Genomic DNA, 21,145 nt, shown 5'->3' on the forward strand with positions numbered 1-21,145 from the left:
CGATCACGTTTTATTAACTGTGATTAATGGCATAAATCCTATAAAAATACAAATTTAAGAGTTGAGCAAATACAGACTTCTGGATATACCAGTGGGATCAGGTGACTAGAAGGAGTAAACATCCCCTGTTAATCGTTCACACCGCCATGAGCCCTATATCTTGATTAGGTAAATGGAGTAATCCGTAGTAAAAATCATGCGAAGAATGGTCAGACAGTATTCGACCTAATGACTGGTTGTATTATTATAACGACTATAGAATTTACGAAATGTTCACTTTTCCCGATACTGTTGAAACCCCTGTAACATCAACTTTGTTAGTAGCCTGCCTCGATTCAAAATATATTGATCATACGCAGAGCACGAACTTGCAAATCGAATCATTTAAAAGACATAAACACCATATGCAGGCGATAGTAGCATATTGGTACAAAACATGGGAAGTTGACGATGGATTTCGTTCAAGTGAGGAAAAAGTTGTGATGGAATAAGCAGGTGTCAAGATATTGTTTCGAAAAGCAGGAGTGATCATTGCATTCAAAAAAATAAATTTTTGTAATTCTTCAGAAATAAGAAATTGTGACGGAGTGGAAAATCACCGTACTCAGCACTTTTGAATTAAAACGCTGAAACTGTCGAACACACCCAATTCCAACTTTGATAGACATGTAATTGACGCACACCTTCGCTATTTGACACAGGCCGTCATTTTAGAAAAGAAAATTACATGTATACTCGAAAAATCTTGAGCATGTACTCCATTTGAGTGAGAATAATTTTACAAAAGTTTTCTAACCTTCACTTTTGAGTATGAGTACGATTTCGAGCATGGAGTTAGAGTGTGAAAACGGGCTCAAAAAAGTTTTATAATCCCCAGGCCAGGAGGATGCCGGGATGTATATGTATGAGTGAAGGTGAAATACAAATATTCTCAAACCTTAACTGTGTTATGCCTCGGTCTAGCGATATTCTCCTTTGGAGTAAAGAGATACGGTCTCTCCTTAACAGTAGATAAACAATCTTTAGTAAGTATTACATAAAAAGATTTAGGGTAGACAGTATCTCCTCCAACATCTCCAAACCAACTTTGGACTTACTCTAAAGAGAAATAACACGAAGAAAAAAGAGAAGAAATATATCACGTTTTAATACTATGTTTACATTATCACAGATTCAAATATGTTAAGGCTAATATCATATACCAGTACCAACATGAAAACAGGGGAAAACAATGAATCAATCAGCGTCTTTTCACACAAAACTAAATTCGAATTATGCAGTCTTACCAATTCTAAAGTTCAGAATAAAACTGAGGTTCTCGAAATAATTATGTAATCTTAGCATATTTAACTAATTAACACCTTACTGATTAGACGTATTTCACGTCCGTTTAAGTCCGGATATGTTTATCCGAAATACGTCCAATAATACTTGTGTCCCTTCAAGAAAAGAAAACGACTTAAAAGTTTTCTAGTGGTTATTATCAATCCGCCCAATCAAAATTACAGAAAATACTAGAAAATAAAACGGAAACAAAAATATCCACACAAATGTATACGTAGTATCAATGATATCACAGATCAGAAACTTATAATATCTACTGGCTACATCATAACTTGATTCAAGAAATGATTTTAAGGAGTAAGTCAGATCTATGTTTGTGATGGTAAGCTGTCCGCACTCACAAAATCAGACTCGTTAATCGTCGAATCAGAACTGGAATTCATTTGCTGACTGTCCAACATTTCTTTGAAAGTGTCTTTTTTCTCCATACTTCCATCCGTTGAGTTTGATGATGTTCCAATACTCTGAAAAAGTGGATTGCTCTTTGCAGTGTGTGGTTCGGGTAAGGTATCTGTCGTACTGAAGGCTTGATATTTATGACGGAAAGGGTGCGGCTCTGTAATTCGTACTATCAGACATTCCGGATCTGTGTCTGTTGGTGGAGGTGCGACACAGGAGGAGGCCCCAGAAGCAGTTGTCTGATCACTAGACATTTCAAACAGTTTCATGTCCTTCTCGCCCAGAACCAACGACTGCCCAGGACGTTGTAACAGTGACCAATTATTATCAGCCCCTTCAATATTCTGAACATCATCATGCTCGTTTTCACCTTCACTAATCACGTTTTGCCCCTTGTTTTTGTTTTCCTCGCAAAGAACAACGTCCAGATACCCGTCACCTTCCCCCTCCTCAGGACAAGCTGTAGAGTTTGGATTAGGGATATTGACCACCCGTTTGTCTGTTAAACTGGATGCCGGAATACCAGAACCTCCATTTATCCTATGCATTCGTTGATAAAAATAGATATATAGTCTCAGAAGCAAACGTTAGCAGTTGCAAAATATATAATGTTGGAAACATGACGAACTTACCTCTCCGTCATAATGCGAACTACGTCATCAGCAGACGGCCTGCATGACCTATCGGGATGCCAGCAAGGGATCATGACTTCCTCATATAGCCAGGTTGGGCACTTGTCGGGCTTCTCTGGTTTGTGTCCCTCATTAAGTACACCAAGTATCTGTAGGAGAATTCAGACTTTGTCGATCAAATAGTAAGAAAATACTGAGCAGAGGAGAAATCAGTATCGTTTGTATTTTCGGTTTTACGACATTTCGTGAGTACTAGAGTTTGTGATTTTATAACTATAAGCGAATATCCAGATTTAAAAAAAAAAAAATCTTCGAAATCGTCAATCAAGATTTAGATGACAAGGATTACAATTTTATTATCTTTGAATAAGCGTTATACTATGACAATTATGAAAGGTGAAGATAACGAACAAGTGATCAATCTCATAACTCCTGTAAGCAATACAAAATAGAGAGTTGGGTAAACACGGACCAGGAGCTTTGGAGGAGTAAGCATCCCCTGTCAGCTGGTCACACCCGCCGTGACCCCTATATCTTGATCAGGTAAACGGAGTTAACCGTAGTCAAAATCAGTGTGCCAAGAACGGACTAACAATCGATATGAACCACGTCAGACAGCATTTGACCCAATGGTAGGTTTATATAAAGAAATCAAACGGCTTCATCGGTAACAATTTTTCTCATATACAGATTAGATTAGTCTCGTGCGAGGTATTCTGTGTATAACAGAATGATAAAACAATTTAAATCAAGACAAACATTTGTTGTTAAATAACACAGACAATTGCATTGCTTGGGGACAAATTTACTATATGCAAGGTGAAGATAACGAACGGTGATCAATCTCATAACTCCTATAAGCAATACAAAATAGATAGTTGGGCAAACACGGACCCCTGAACACACCAGAGGTGGGATCAGTTGTCTAGGAGGAGTAAGCATCCCCTGTTGACCGGTCACACCCGCCGTGAGCCCTATATCCTGATCAGGTAAACGGAGTTATCCGCAGTCAAAATCAGTGTGCCAAGAACGGCTTAACAATCGGTATGAAACACGTCAACCAGCATTTGACCCAATGCGAGGTTGTATTGACGAACTAGATCGTTATAACGACCATAGAATTTGCAGAATGCTGACTTCAATCGAGACTGTTGAAACCCCTGTACCATCAACTTGTTTGTCAGTAGTTTACTTCGATTTAAAAACTGACTATACACGGAACAAGCTCTTGCATATCGAATCAGTTGAAATATATAAACATCATATGCAGGTGATAATTGAATATTGCTACATAAATATGGGAAGTTGACGATGGAGAAACTGATATCATCCCATTAATGTCTACTTTCAATAAAATATCTAAGTATGAAGCAGAAGTGGACGACTCTGTGGTGTCCTTTATTTCGAGCTCACAGGGATATATCAAATCGACATATGAATGAAAACTATTATTGTTAATAGACAAAACGTCATCGATATATCGAAATGTCGAATTGAAGGCCACAGCGAGAGATTTTTTCTTCTCGCGTAGAAGTTTTTGAATAAATTCTGTTTCATATGAATATAGAAACAGGTCAGCTAGCAAAGGAGCACAATTCATGCCCATGGGAATTCCAACAGACTGTTGGAAGACCTGATCACCAAAGACCACGAAGATATTGTCAATGAGGAACTCTAGTATATTTTTTATTTCAACTTCAGAGTACTTGTGCGTGGAATCAGAGTGGTTTTTAACAAAGTAAGTTTTTGAATGACTGATCACTAGATATGAATATTTTCGTTTTCCGTTTTTGTTGAAGAAGCAACTGTCTATGATGTCAAAAAGTCTAGTCTTTAATTTATCATGAGGAATGGTCGTGTATAGTGTATAGTATATAAAGAGTAATGCTATAGAACTCTAAATATAGGGTACCCAAGTTAGCCGATGTAAAAACAATAAACCAAATGGTATAAAATTGCACTTTTTACTTATGTAAATGTTTATTTATTGTGAAAGCAAAAAAATAAATGAATTACAAAAAAAATTATACTTTTTATTCTTATATATTCATACATAATCAATCTACATTGCTATAAAAGTTCATCCCAAAATTCCGTATACTTCCCAAGATATGCAGAAATGAATTCAGAAAAATGCCTATTGTTTTTTGGTCGACTTTTAGCTGGGCACTATACGACTAAACAGAATGTTTGAGCTTTGCAAATAGCTATTACATAGAAAGTGCAGCATAACAAATTTTAAATTTTTTAGTCAATTGGAGCTATTACGGAATTAATTTTAAGAATTGGGGTAAGGAATTCATTTCCTTGAAAGAGGACTTTGAATTCGATCCCTTTAAAATGTTCTGTGTTAAGTTTCATGAAATTGGCATAGTGTTTTATAAGAAGTAGTCAAAAGCGGAAAAAAACCCGCTAAAGACAAATAGAGTATGACTAAATACAAGTTACTGACATAACTTTGTGTTTTATATACGTACATGTGATTTATGAGTTCTGACAAATGGTATTGTTTGAAGTTCGTTGTGTCCAGAATAAGCCATATAAACTTGATAAAACAACATCGCCATGGTGTACAAATCACTTCCTGTGGAAAGTTGTCCAAAACAAATCACTTCTCTAGGAATCCTTTGAAAATGTATATCAAGGATTAGGATCTAAACAATTCCAATCATCATGGAATAAGATGAAAACTCCAAACCTAATTCATGGACGTTTTCTCTTAGAATAAGCCCATACTATGATTATTATTTTTATGCCTTAATTTTCATATCTTGACATAAACGTATCTGATATTATACATGAAATTAAGAGATCAGAATGGAATTCAATAATGCATATTTCTTAGCTTACCAAAATATCATGTCTTCAAATTTTTCTGAGACACGAATGATTTCTTCATTTGTGTTGGCTGATGACGGAAAGCGTACCATGTTATCGAGTTTTACCAGAAAAGCCTAGAAATAAGAAGAAAACAAACATATGAACGATTTAGATTAAATTTGGAACTTACTTCTTACCGAAGTATATCAAGTTCTTCATCGTTTCGTCACTAGATACATTAAAATCAAAGATATTATTTAGTTCTGTTAATAATATGTGACAGTCAGTGAGTATATACAGATATAGATTTACATTCAATATTTTGGCTACAGGATATAAAAAGTTAGAGCTATGGTATAGTGATAAATCTCTTAAATACCATAAAGAATAGTAAATTGAGAGCAGGGCAAACACTGGCCCCTGGAAACACCAGATTTGGGATCAGGTACCTAAAAGGAGTAAGCATCCCCTCTAGACCGGTCAAACCCACCGTACACTGCAGTAATCCGTACTTTAAATGAGTGTGAAAAACGGCTTTAAAATTGGTGTTTTTGTTGTTGTTGTTTTTGTTTTTTTCTTTTGTTTTCTTTTCGACTTTATACAACTATGTTCACATCACCAACCTCAGTGGCCTAAGTATACCATGTTAGTGGTTTTCAAGTTTCCAGTCTATCGATACATGCACCTAACTTAATGATTATAATTGAAAGAGAAATGAAGGTGTTCGATTTATAAAAAACAAATCTTCAAAAAATTGATCATTTCATTACTTGATGTTTAAATTTAGGTGAGTTTAAACTGAATTTTGAGGATTATAAACTTTGATATAAAACTATTAACAGGACAATAATTCTGTCCTCTTGATCATGACTTCGTGCACATACATTTTTCAAATTAGAATAAAATAAAATATTTCATATAGATATTATATAACATTCATTTTGCATGCCTACCATATTTTCATCATATCATTTTTATTTTTCAAACTACAAAATAAATCTATGCCTAAACAACAATTCAAGAAACATACTTAAAATGTACGAGAAATATTATTATTCGTCAGGTATGTAGAATGTACGAGAAATATTATTCGTCAGGTATGTAAAATGTGCGAGAAATATTATTATTCGTTAGGTATGTAAAATGTACGAGAAATATTATTATTCGTCAGGTATATAGAATGTATGAGAAATATCATTATTCGTCAGGTATGTAAAATGTACGAGATATATTATTATTCGTCAGATATCTAAATTTGCTACTGATGTAGATTCGTTGAGTTCATAAAGAACACTGTAAAATTAGGTTCGTGAATTTGTTAGGGATGTAAATTCATTGAGTTGTAAATCCGTTGATCGACTCTCTACATTTGTGAGGGGTGTAAATATGTCGAGTCTGTTAATCCATTTTGTTTCTAAATCCATTTACATTAGATTAAAACTCGTTAAGCTGTAAATGTGACGGGACTCTTAATGTTGTAATCACTACCTCCACGAAAAATAAACCACCACAAAAATAACAATGGCTATTAGACATACCTGGTACTGGTCGTCCTGCTGATTTATGTAGATGTTTGTCCCTGTTAAAGCGACCATCAACCATCCCTTGGTGTGCATTCTCTGAACAAGTTTTACCACAGCTAAAAGCATGTCGGCGCATGCTGTGGGGGACACAGTCCCGCCTGCTTTTCTTAAAATGTTCTCAGCTTTGGGATATTTGTATTTCTAAAATAGCGAATAGTTATAGCGTGTAAAACGTTGCAATATTATTCAATCTTGAACTTATATTCGAAATCTTGTCATTCAATTTAAAGCATAAAACTTTTAGCACTAGTATATTCGATTATATTTATATACAATTGATAAATCTTAATTCATATTCAATAAATCTTGATGTATATTCGATAATCTTGTTATATATATTTATGCCAAACATTAAAATATACATCAAGATATATCAAATACCCAAGATATATCGAATATCCATCAAAATTTATCGAACATACATCAAAAACTATCGAACATACATCACAAGTTATCGAATATAAATCAAGATTTCCGTATGCATATCAATATTATCGAATACAAATCAAAATTTTCACATATAGATATCAATATTATGAGATATAAAATCAAGATGTGTATAATACGGCAACGTTTTACACGGCAAAGATAAGAATCAATGTACAATAGATATACAAACAAGGGAAAATAGAATATGGAAGGATTGAAACCACAGTGGACTAATATTAGGTATAGATAAAGATTTTATGATACCAAACTACGCATTACATGTGGGGAACATGCTGACATGGAGTCCTGAGATACTACATGTACGTCCATGTATCACGATGTTTGTTGTTTTGTTTACGTTGTTTATACTACAGCTGGACTGTAGTGTTTATACTTACTATGATATGTATCACGATGTTTGTTGTTGTTTGTTTACATTGTTTATACTACAGCTGGACTGTAGTGTTTATACTTACTATGATATGTATCACGATGTTTGTTGTTTTGTTTACGTTGTTTACTACAGCTGGACTGTAGTGTTTATACTTACTATGATATGTATCACGATGTTTGTTGTTTTGTTTACATTGTTTATACTACAGCTGGACTGTAGTGTTTATACTTACTATGATATGTATCACGATGTTTGTTGTTTTGTTTACGTTGTTTACTACAGCTGGACTGTAGTGTTTATACTTACTATGATATGTATCACGATGTTTGTTGTTTTGTTTACATTGTTTTTACTACAGTTGGACTGTAGTGTTTATACTTACTATGATATGTATCACGATGTTTGTTGTTTTGCTTACATTGTTTGTACTACAGCTGAACTGTAGTGTTTATACTTACTATGATATGTATCACGATGTTTGTTGTTTTGTTTACGTTGTTTACTACAGCTGGACTGTAGTGTTTATACTTACTATGATATGTATCACGATGTTTGTTGTTTTGTTTACATTGTTTATACTACAGCTGGACTGTAGTGTTTATACTTACTATGATATGTATCACGATGTTTGTTGTTTTGCTTACATTGTTTGTACTACAGCTGGACTGTAGTGTTTATACTTACTATGATATGTATCACGATGTTTGTTGTTTTGTTTACGTTGTTTATACTACAGCTGGACTGTAGTGTTTATACTTACTATGATATGTATCACGATGTTTGTTGTTGTTTGTTTACATTGTTTATACTACAGCTGGACTGTAGTGTTTATACTTACTATGATATGTATCACGATGTTTGTTGTTTTGTTTACGTTGTTTACTACAGCTGGACTGTAGTGTTTATACTTACTATGATATGTATCACGATGTTTGTTGTTTTGTTTACATTGTTTATACTACAGCTGGACTGTAGTGTTTATACTTACTATGATATGTATCACGATGTTTGTTGTTTTGTTTACGTTGTTTACTACAGCTGGACTGTAGTGTTTATACTTACTATGATATGTATCACGATGTTTGTTGTTTTGTTTACATTGTTTTTACTACAGTTGGACTGTAGTGTTTATACTTACTATGATATGTATCACGATGTTTGTTGTTTTGTTTACATTGTTTATACTACAGCTGGACTGTAGTGTTTATACTTACTATGATATGTATCACGATGTTTGTTGTTTTGTTTACGTTGTTTACTACAGCTGGACTGTAGTGTTTATACTTACTATGATATGTATCACGATGTTTGTTGTTTTGTTTACATTGTTTATACTACAGCTGGACTGTAGTGTTTATACTTACTATGATATGTATCACGATGTTTGTTGTTTTGCTTACATTGTTTGTACTACAGCTGGACTGTAGTGTTTATACTTACTATGATATGTATCACGATGTTTGTTGTTTTGTTTACGTTGTTTACTACAGCTGGACTGTAGTGTTTATACTTACTATGATATGTATCACGATGTTTGTTGTTTTGTTTACATTGTTTATACTACAGCTGGACTGTAGTGTTTATACTTACTATGATATGTATCACGATGTTTGTTGTTTTGTTTACATTGTTTATACTACAGCTGGACTGTAGTGTTTATACTTACTATGATATGTATCACGATGTTTGTTGTTTTGTTTACGTTGTTTTGTTTATACTACAGCTGGACTGTAGTGTTTATACTTACTATGATATGTATCACGATGTTTGTTGTTTTGTTTACATTGTTTATACTACAGCTGGACTGTAGTGTTTATACTTACTATGATATGTATCACGATGTTTGTTGTTTTGTTTACATTGTTTATACTACAGCTGGACTGTAGTGTTTATACTTACTATGATATGTATCACGATGTTTGTTGTTTTGTTTGTTTACGTTGTTTATACTACAGCTGGACTGTAGTGTTTATACTTACTATGATATGTATCACGATGTTTGTTGTTTTGTTTACATTGTTTATACTACAGCTGGACTGTAGTGTTTATACTTACTATGACATGTATCACGATGTTTGTTGTTTTGTTTGTTTACGTTCTTTACTACAGCTGGACTGTAGTGTTTATACTTACTATGATATGTATCACGATGTTTGTTGTTTTGTTTACATTGTTTATACTACAGCTGGACTGTAGTGTTTATACTTACTATGATATGTATCACGATGTTTGTTGTTTTGTTTGTTTACATTGTTTATACTACAGCTGGACTGTAGTGTTTATACTTACTATGATATGTATCACGATGTTTGTTGTTTTGTTTACATTGTTTATACTACAGCTGGACTGTAGTGTTTATACTTACTATGATATGTATCACGATGTTTGTTGTTTTGTTTACATTGTTTATACTACAGCTGGACTGTAGTGTTTATACTTACTATGATATGTATCACGATGTTTGTTGTTTTGTTTACGTTGTTTACTACAGCTGGACTGTAGTGTTTATACTTACTATGATATGTATCACGATGTTTGTTGTTTTGTTTACATTGTTTTTACTACAGTTGGACTGTAGTGTTTATACTTACTATGATATGTATCACGATGTTTGTTGTTTTCTTTACGTTGTTTATACTACAGCTGGACTGTAGTGTTTATACTTACTATGATATGTATCACGATGTTTGTTGTTTTGTTTGTTTACGTTGTTTACTACAGCTGGACTGTAGTGTTTATACTTACTATGATATGTATCACAATGTTTGTTGTTTTGTTTACGTTGTTTATACTACAGCTGGACTCTAGTGTTTATACTTACTATCATATGGACAACACTGTGATCAGTAGCATGGGCTTTTTCACGACAGGGTATTCCGTCCACAATTCCCATTTTATTACAAAAATCAGCACTGATACTGGTCAGAATCTTCTCGCAGAACTTCATTCCAACCTTTTCTTGAACGCATAAATGTTCTTCCTAAAATTAGTTTGATATTAAGGAACTGTTCTTTGTATCCTCCACATTGGAGAGTTCCAACAATCATAATTTATTATTGTTAGCCAATTGAGATATTCAGTTATATACATGTAATACTCAGGCTTTACTAAATGTCAAAACATTAAATGGATTGGGATTTATGTTTGTGAAATTGAGAAATACAGCGAAGCGCTGATGCTGAAATATTCTCACAAATGAAAGATGGAATATGCTTCCTGTAATTTTCTGTTTAGAATAATCTACCCTTAGAGAGTATGTAAATGCTTGCTATAGAATTAATGCAATATAATGTAGACTGGAAAATCAACACAATGGTTTTAATTTCACTAGACTCTAAATTTATCATTTTCCCTCGAAATTAAACCTATAGTGAATAATACGAGGTATATTAAAGATACTTCAATGTTTTCGGAGTCAAAATTTTAAAAGTAAATTTACCTATAACGTGAAATTAAAACCATTATGAATGTACCCTTGTAAGAAATCGTGAAATTTTAGCAATTAAAACAACTTACAGTATCGTTTAAGTTTTACCATTTAGAAACACATATACGATTATTAACAAGAGACTCATGGGCCACATTGCTCACCTGATTCACCTTGGTCCATATCAGAAGACTTTCCATATATATTTGCATGTAAAACTGTAGTTCCTATTATAGCCCCAACCTACCCCTGGAGGCCATGGTTTTTGCAAACTTGAATCTACACAATGTCAGAAAGCTTTTATGTAAATGTGAACTTCTTAGGCCCAATGGTTCTTGAGAAGATTTTTAAAGATTTTTCCTATATATTTGTATGTAAAACTTTGATTCCCCCTTGTGGCCCCATCCTACCCCCAGGGGCCATGATTGAACAAACTTGAATCTGCACTATGTCAGAAAGCTTTCATGTAAATATAAGCTTTTCTGGCTCAGTGGTTCTTGAGAGGAAGATTTTTAAAGATTTTCCCTATATATTTGTATGTAAAACTTTTATCCCCCCCCTGTGGCCCCATCCAACCCCCAGGGGCCATGATTTTAACAACCTTGAATCTGCACTATGTCAGAAAGCTTTCATGGAAATATAAGCTTTTCTGGCTGAGTGGTTCTTGAGAAGAAGATTTTTAAAGATTTTTCCTATATATTTGTATGTAAAACTTTGATCCCCTATTGTGGCCCCATCCGACCCCAGGGGCCATGATTTTAACAATTTAGAATCTGCACTATATCAGGAAGCTTCCATATAAATATCAGCTTTTCTGGCTCAGTGGTTCTTGAGAAGAAGATTTTTAAAGATTTTTCCTATATATTTGTATGTAAAACTTTGATCTCCTATTGTGGCCCCATCCGACCCCCGGGGGCCAGGATTTTAACAATTTAGAATCTGCATTATGCAAGGTGAAGATAACGAACAGTGATCAATCTCATAACTCCTATAAGCAATACAAAATAGATAGTTGGGCAAACAGGGACCCCTGGACACACCAGAGGTGGGATCAGGTGCCTAGGAGGAGTAAGCATCCTCTGTTGACCGGTCACACCCGCCGTGAGCCCTATCTCCTGATCAGGTAAACGGAGTTATCCATAGTCAAAATCAGTGTGCCAAGAACGGCTTAAAAATCGGTATGAAACACGTCAACCAGCATTTGACCCAATGCGAGGTTGTATTGACGAACTAGATCGTTATAACGACCATAGAATTTGCGAAATGCTGACTTCAATCGAGACTGTTGAAACCCCTGTACCATCAACTTGTTTGTCAGTAGCTTACCTCGATTTAAAAACTGACTATATGCAGAACAATATCTTGTATATCGAATCAGTTGAGATATATAAACACCATATGCAGGTGATAATTGAATATTGCTACATAAATATGGGAAGTTGACGATGTAGAAACTGAAATCATCCCGTTTGTCATACAGTTGATTGTCAGTTTGCCGTTAATGTCTACTTTCAATAAAATATCTAAGTATAAAGCAAAAGTGGACGACTCTGTGGTGTCCTTTATTTCGATCTCACAGGGATATATCAAATCAACATATGAATGAAAGCTTTCATGGAAGCTTTCATATAAATCTCAGCTTTTCTGGCTCAGTGGTTCTGGAGAAGTAGATTTTTAAAGATTTTTCCTATATATTTGTATGTAAAACTTTGATTCCCTATTGTGGCCCTATCCGACCCCCGGGGGCCATGATTTTAACAATTTAGAATCTACACTACCTAGTAAAGATTATCTATAAATTTCATTTTTTCTGGCCCAGTGGTTCTTGAGAAGAAGATTTTTTAATGACCCTACTCTATTTTTACCTTTTCTTGATTATCTCCCCTTGGAAGGTGGCCTGGCTCTTTCTTTTAACAATTTAGAATTTCCTTTACCCAAGGATGCTTTGTGCCAACTTTGGTTGAAATTGACCCAGTGGTTTTTGAGAAGAAGTCAAAAATGTTAAAAGTTTACAGACGGACGGACGCCGGAATACGGGTGATCAGAAAAGCTCACTTGAGCTTTTAGCTCAGGTGAGCTAAAAATTAGAGCATTATACAATGATAGGGTACATGTATTCATGAATTTCACATCGGAAACAAGAAAGCTGGGTACATAATGATGAAAATACAGTGGATGACGACGCCTCTTTACACATAATTTAGAGGGTAGATTATCCAGGTTGTCTAAACATTCATTCTGATAAGTGTACAGAGGGTCATATATTCGTAATGTTAATTAGAATATAAATTATATAACGATAAAATATATAATAAGAAGTTATTTATAATGATAAGAATTTTAACAACTCTTTATTGTTACAGATTGATACTTTTATCGATTAGCGAGCGAAAAAATTTATCACCGTCTCTTCAATGATCACATCACGTTGAATGTCATCCTTGCGCAAGACAGGTGGTGCGCTCTCAAGAACAACAGACGTTCCTCTTTGGCTTTTACGTCTCATCTCAATGAAGGTTTTCCTGACATCTGGAAACAATTTCAGCTGCTTAAGTACAATGGGTTTGATTTCAAGGAACGTTTTATGAACTGTTCCATTTTTTCGCCTCCGACTTGAAGAGATGAAAATACCGAAGAATATAATCAATGTAAAACTTATACGGTACCAATCTCATAAATCATATAAAGAATACAAAATGAGAGTAGTGCAAGCACGCATCTCTGGAAACACCAGCGGTGGGATCAGGTGTCAAGGAGGAGTAAGCATCCTCTGTTGACAGATCAAACCCACAGCGTGCCTTCTATCTTGATCATGGAAATGGAATACTCCAAAGTCAAAATTAGTACGAAGAACGGCCTAACAATTGGTATAAAACGCGCTAGACTTTATTTGCAAATAAGATCATTATAATGATCATATAATTTACGAAATGCTGACTTCAAACGAGACTGTCGAAACCCCTGTTACATCTTATATATCAGTAGCCTGCTTGGGTATAAAAAATTATCATATTTAGAACATATCCTTGCATATCGAATCAGTTGGGAAACATAAACACCATACGCAGGTAATAATGGAATATTGCTTCAAAACTATGGGAACACAAAATAGCACAGTATTGTGCCGTTTGGGTTAAAAAAAAAATCAATGTAATTCTTTATACCCCTATATTTGAAAGGGGTTGTACATGTATCTGTCCTCTAATAATTCGGAAATTTATGTGAAATACTCGAAATTTATAGGATAAGAATTATCAAACGTGAATTTTTTAACGTACTTATGGTACAACTAGTTTTATACCATTCCCCGTAACATGACGTCAAAAGTGAAATATGTAATCATTGTCATAATTTACTTCATGATGCACAGCACTTTAAACATTCGTTTGTTAACTCAAAACATCAATCTCATTGGACAATATAATCTACCGCCTACCAATACCCTACTTTTGAGACTTACACAGTTGAGATGGTTCAGAGGCTATCTAGAGCGTTGCTTAGTTACCAGGAGGTTGTAAGTTTGAGCCCTGAATGATCGTTATTTGGTCAAGTCCGATCCAAGACGTAAAAATGGGTAATGACTGCTGATTCGCCAAACGTTTGATATTTAGAACTGAAAGTAGTGGGTCTTTCCGATAAAATTTTAAACACCGAGGTCCCTTGCGGCAGGCACTGTCAGGATAATGGAAATTTGGGTGTCCGGGTAGCGCAGAGGTACATGTAGCGCTCTCGCTTCTCACCGTTGCGACTCTGAGCGCATTGCATACGTTTAAACATAGCGGTACTTCTTTTACAGCTGGGGAACTCTCAATATGATTGAAGAAATTTGAATAAACGTAAAACAAATAAAAGCAAACAAGACACAAACATTTGTTGATAGAAATTATCCTGTCTTAAAAAGATACATATACACAGGGCGAATGTGACCAATCAACAGGGGATTCTTACTACTGCTAGGCATCCTATCCTTGATGTTTCCAGGTGTCCGTGTTTCCCCTGTTCTCGATTTCTTATCCTTTATGGAATTATGAAAACGTGAAGATAACGAACAGTGATCAATCTCTTAACTCCTATAAAGAATACAAAATTAAGAGTAGGGAAAACACGGACCCCTGGACATACCAGAGGTGGGCTCCGGTGCCTAGGAGGAGTAAGCATCCCTTACCGACCGTCACACTCGCCGTGAGCCCAATATCTTGATCAGGTAAACGGAGTTATCCATAGTCAAAATCAGTGTGTAAAGAACGACCTCAAATGTTATGAAACACCTCAGACAGCATTTTACCCAATGACGGGTTGTATTGATTAATTAAATCATTATAACGACCACAAAATTTGCAAAATGCAGACTTGAAACGAGACTGTTTGAAATGTTATTAACATCAATGTATTTGTCAGTAGTCTGTCTCGATTTATAAACTGACCATTCGCAGAATAAGCTCTTGCTTATCTAATCAGTTGAAAGACATAAACACCATAATTATGCAGATGATAATGGAATATTGCTACATAAATATGGGAAGCTGATGATGGAGAAACTGAAGTTATGCCGTTTGTCATAAAGTTGAGTTGTTAGTTGTCCGTTAGCATCTACTTATGTTCAATAAAAAATCTAAATCTGCAGCAGATGTGGAAGATCCTGGGGTGTCTTTTGTTTCGAGTTCATTAAGATATATTGACTCGACATATGAATGAAAATAATTATTGTTGATAGATAAAAACTTCTTCTGGTATGGGATTAATCACTGTTATATTCAACTTTTGTATGCAAGGTGAAGATAACGAACAGTGATCAATCTCACAACTATAAGCAATACAAAATAGATAGTTGGGCAAACACGGACCCCTGGACACACCAAAGGTGGGATCAGGTGCCTAGGAGGAGTAAGCATCCCCTGTTGACCGGTCACACCCGCCGTGAGCAGTGTATATGCAGTGTTGATATAGGTCATGTTTTTCTTTGCATTATATGTGCATGAGAAAAAGAAATTGCTAAAAAATGTACACTTCTTCATAAAAATACTACTTCAAAAAAGTCGTACATTTATGATATATCAGACGTTTGTATGAATAATATATCATATCAGAAAATTATGAATACATACTTTATTGAAATGGACTTTGCTTTATATCAAAGAAATTGAAAATGATGTTAGGGTTAAAAACTCACTTTCTTTCTTTTCTAAGCTCGCTTCTTTCAGGTTCCGTATGAAATGTGAAACACCCTACAGAAAGAAGAAAGAATGCAAAATTTCAAAATACTACTACCTCAGATAGTTTTCTAGTTGATTTTCTTGTTTATTTCTTTATGTTAGTTAGTTATTCATCGACTTTTAATTGGCTGTGTATGAACGATTTTGCACTATTTGTGTTTGCTTTCATACTATTCTGGGGTTTTTTCTTCTGTTTAAGTTCTGAAGAGGTATTTTAAGCTGTACACAACCCCCTGTTTCTTTGTTTTCGGTTATAAGTTTCTTTGCGTTGTTTTCACACTCTTCTGTTGAAACATAAGTCAATCCTTGATATATACACACCCTTTCTGGTTCATGTCCTCGCTCTTTCTGACTTTGGCTTATACATGGAAGCTCTATTGCCTCTTCTTTTTCTTCAACAGGAATACGAGTGGTTATGCATTTTGAAATATGCATATCTATTTGTATTTGATTGTACATGTTCTATCTACCATATTTCATTCAAAACATTCGCAAAGGAATGAGTACTATAGGACTCATATGTATCGACCTTCAAAAATTATATATCCTAAATACAATCCCTAAAACGGATCACACAACTAACAAAATCCTATGACATATATACCTTCTTTCCATTGACCCCTTAACTGTCGCAGGGTTTGAAGAATTTCGTCGGGAGATGGTCTCTCATCGGGGTTTGTCATCCAGCACGAGACGGAAATTTTGTGATAAGCAAGAGGAATGCAAGGCCACCAATAGGAGGCTATATCACCCGATAACAACTGAAATATTCAATAAAGATTCATTACTAGAAAGCTAACTGAAAGTTTTAATGCAGGGCTTCCAATAGGATACAAGATCGATAACCCGATAACAATAGAAAGTTTCGATACATTGTTTTCCGGCTGGTGGAGATATTATGCGGCCAATTTCGATAGACTGTCAAGATTTCACAGTTTCACTGGGATGTAATTTCATTAATAGGGTTTCTGTATATTGAAACACTTTGTAAATGTGGTTTAATTGAAATTCGTAGAATAGGAGGTACAGACAAAAATTAAACCTTCGCGAAAACTAATGATTTCAAAGAATACCTTCCGATACCAACTAAACTGTCTGATGCGGGGCCACCAAAAGGAGGCTATATCACTCTATAACATTTGAAATATCTAATGCAAAGTCACTGATTAGGGACCATATCATCCTATAACGACAGAGGGCTATATCATCCGACAAAAGGTGAAGATAACAGTGATCAATCTCACAACTCCTATAAAGGTGAAGATAACGAACAGTGATCAATCTCACAACTCCTATAAAGGTGAAGATAACAAACAGTGATCAATCTCACAACTCCTATAAAGGTGAAGATAACGAACAGTAATCAATCTCACAACTCCTATAAAGGTGAAGATAACAAACAGTGATCAATCTCACAACTCCTATAAAGGTGAAGATAACGAACAGTAATCAATCTCACAACTCCTATAAAGGTGAAGATAACGAACTATGATCAATCTCATAACTCCTATAAAGGTGAAGATAACAAATAGTGATCAATCTCATAACTCCTATAAAGGTGAAGATAACGAACAGTGATCAATCTCACAACTCCTATAAAGGTGAAGATAACGAACAGTGATCAATCTCACAACTCCTATAAAGGTGAAGATAACGAACAGTGATCAATCTCACAACTCCTATAAAGGTGAAGATAACAAACAGTGATCAATCTCACAACTCCTATAAAGGTGAAGATAACGAACAGTAATCAATCTCACAACTCCTATAAAGGTGTAGATAACAAACAGTGATCAATCTCACAACTCCTATAAAGGTGAAGATAACGAACAGTAATCAATCTCACAACTCCTATAAAGGTGAAGATAACGAACTATGATCAATCTCATAACTCTTATAAAGGTGAAGATAACAAATAGTGATCAATCTCATAACTCCTATAAAGGTGAAGATAACGAACAGTGATCAATCTCACAACTCCTATAAAGGTGAAGATAACGAACAGTGATCAATCTCACAACTCCTATAAAGGTGAAGATAACGAACAGTGATCAATCTCACAACTCCTATAAAGGTGAAGATAACAAACAGTGATCAATCTCACAACTCCTATAAAGGTGAAGATAACGAACAGTGATCAATCTCACAACTCCTATAAAGGTAAAGATAACAAACAGTGATCAATCTCACAACTCCTATAAAGGTAAAGATAACAAACAGTGATCAATCTCACAACTCCTATAAAGGTAAAGATAACAAACAGTGATCAATCTCACAACTCCTATAAGCAATACAAAATAGATAGTTGGGCAAACACGGACACCTGGACACACTAGAGGTGGAATCAGGTGCCTAGGAGGAGTAAGCATCCCCTGTCGACCGGTCACACCTGCCGACAAATTTAATGCAGGACCACAAAATAGAATATCACATCACCATATCACAGCTAAAATTTTAACGCAGCCTCAGATGTCTACAAATATAGTTAATTTTTTATCATCATTGTCACTGTGTTGATCTTTTTCATCAATAACGTACTTATTTGATTTACATATTTATAATTTACTGGGAATGTTAAGTACCCCCGATATGATATCATCTGTGGTAGAGCTATACTGGTCCGTGAACGGTTCACATCCGTAGGTAAACATCTCGTGAATCAAGTGACCAAACATCCAGATATCCGATCTTACGTCATAGTTATCCTGAAGAATTGACTCTACAGCAGACCATCGAATAGGAATTCCATCTCCGTGCAAGTCTAAAGAAAATCGTAGTAAAGAAAAATGTACAAATTATATTTAAAGCTTTGTAAAATCTGCAATTTGAAAACTGTAGCTATAGATCTCCAAAGATTTATTGAAAAACGTTTACCTGCTACTTTGCTAGGTGCTGTTAGGCTGAAATCAGTTTGACATGCAAGATTAAAATCATACAGAACAGCGACATCCTCTTCTGTTCCAGAAAATCTAGCGAGATGGAATGCCCTAAGAGTGAGATCACGGTGAACAATCTTCTGGCGACGAAGATAAATGAGAGCTTTGATAATCTCAATCAGGCGATTATTGAACCAAGAAACTGAGAGTATTCCTTTTCTTTCTCGTTCATGCAAAAGCTTTTCTAGCATTCTAGATTTGTGCATGTCCTTCACATAAAACGAAAGCGAACTGCCCAAGTCACTATAAGCAAGCATTCGAATGATATTTACATGAGTTTCATTTTTCTGGAGTCCTTTAAGTATTTTGAAATCATTCTCCAACATTTTGTTTAATATATTCTCTTCGTCTGCTCCCTTTAGAAAGCTCTGTGAGATACCTGGGACATGAATGGAGATGGTTACCTCCCACTTATTGATTCGACCCTGACATATGGACCAGTAGGAATGGTCACTCTTTTTGGGGAGAGTTGTTCTATTGACGTCATGGATGACTATATCTATCACTCGTCTTTGAAGGTACTTTTCCGTACATTCTAACAAATATCTCTCAGATATGTTCAGCGTTTGGATTACAGATTGAACTCTTTGTTTGTCACTTGAAAAGAGATGATCAGACAGTTCCTCGGGGAGGGATATAAATCCCTGGTGACCAGAGAGTCCCTTCCAGCAAACCTCTACAGCGTTCATCAGCATAGCATTCTTTTCTTTAGCTAAAATGCGAATTGGATTTATTTGTTAATAATGTCATTTTATCCACTTTAAACAAAAATACAATGACAGGGATGCTATATATTTCTGATATTTAATTACATATTACACTCATTCCCTGTCTTTTGATGGAATGAAGTATTCATTTTTCTATTTCATGTAGAAACATACATTTAGTAGGGCTCCTTAATAGGCGGTCGCTCTGTAGTGATCAGCCTGTGCGTGTATTGAGTTTTCGAAACGTCTGTGGGCTATCCCTTCAGATATTGATATGAACTTTTATCAATGGGTTATAGTTGAAGATGGAGTTTGGGTTTTATTGATATAATTTGGAAAGAGTTATGGAGCTTGAACTTAGCTTTCATGGATTTGACAGTATTCTGAACCTTTTCTATCCCTGCAGATATTGAACTGAAAATTATATTAATGGGTTACAGATCAATTTTGAGTTTGGACGTTGTTGACCTATATTTTTTTTTTTTTTTTTTTAGAGAATTATGGACCTTGTACATAGCAAATAATGCCACAAAGCGGGAACCTTTTGTGTCGCTTGCCTCACAATGATATATCGTTTCTTTTAATCCATGAAATGGAACACCTGATTTCTAGATGTACTGAAGAATGTATATATCCAACGTCCATTTCACTTTACATTGTTGAAAGCATTAATTTTCAAACTGTAAAACCAATCTCCTTCTGCGGAGGTTTTGCATTGTGTTTTCGTTTGAGTTTTTGATGAAACATCATAGCCACCTTGATATTATGTAACTCATCTATTTCAAATTGGCAACCGTTTTGAGGTGAATAAAAGTCGTGAATAAGATATCTTGTGTGCTTTTGAATTGGTAGAGAGAAGTTTTATTTCGATTACCACATAAGTTCGTACACATGGTATACAATTTGATTGCACAATTCAACGTTCAAGTTCCGTGGGGATTTGGGTTAGAATAGGTACTCAGTACCCCTTGCTTGTCGTAAGAGGCGACTAAATGGGACGGTCCTCCGGATGCGACCGCAAAAACCAAGGCACCGAGTGAAAAATTCTCCAATGAGACGTTAAACAATATGCATGTACTACCAACCATTCAACGTTTACAATGGAGGTCTTAATCATAAAAAGAGTAGAAGTTTCAGTACTTATCTATGATAATGTTTCAAAAAATTTATCATCGCACGCGACACATCAAATTTCCTTTTATTTTTACCTTGTCCTTTGTTACTGTTTTCAGATATCTGTAGAAAATTGAAATGACACACA

The 21,145-nt window shown here is 35.0% G+C and overlaps 1 protein-coding gene across 4 annotated transcripts in view; it reads right to left on the minus strand.

Annotated features, from left to right (window-relative positions):
• Positions 1 to 1,125: 1,125 nt before the first annotated feature.
• Positions 1,126 to 21,145, minus strand: part of LOC125668370 (uncharacterized) — a 33,047-nt gene continuing 13,027 nt past the window's right edge. For 2 of the 4 annotated variants that reach the window (XM_056164406.1, XM_056164410.1), the window contains exons 5-16: positions 19,116 to 19,889; positions 18,824 to 19,002; positions 16,846 to 17,002; positions 16,563 to 16,633; positions 16,199 to 16,253; positions 13,433 to 13,557; positions 10,423 to 10,581; positions 6,734 to 6,919; positions 5,226 to 5,329; positions 4,853 to 5,000; positions 2,376 to 2,524; positions 1,126 to 2,283 (exon numbers count right to left, since the gene is read on the minus strand). In XM_056164406.1, the coding sequence (XP_056020381.1) occupies positions 1,653 to 2,283; positions 2,376 to 2,524; positions 4,853 to 5,000; positions 5,226 to 5,329; positions 6,734 to 6,919; positions 10,423 to 10,581; positions 13,433 to 13,557; positions 16,199 to 16,253; positions 16,563 to 16,633; positions 16,846 to 17,002; positions 18,824 to 19,002; positions 19,116 to 19,889 (2,738 nt within the window). In that variant the 3' untranslated portion in view covers positions 1,126 to 1,652. Of the gene's footprint in view, positions 2,284 to 2,375; positions 2,525 to 4,852; positions 5,001 to 5,225; positions 5,330 to 6,733; positions 6,920 to 10,422; positions 10,582 to 13,432; positions 13,641 to 16,198; positions 16,254 to 16,562; positions 16,634 to 16,845; positions 17,003 to 18,823; positions 19,003 to 19,115; positions 19,890 to 21,145 lie in introns of all 4 variants that reach the window. The other 2 variants (XM_056164404.1, XM_056164403.1) reach the window with 1 other exon arrangement.

Source organism: Ostrea edulis, chromosome 1 (genome assembly GCF_947568905.1).
Source record: "Ostrea edulis chromosome 1, xbOstEdul1.1, whole genome shotgun sequence".
Classification (NCBI taxonomy): Eukaryota; Metazoa; Mollusca; class Bivalvia; order Ostreida; family Ostreidae; genus Ostrea; species Ostrea edulis.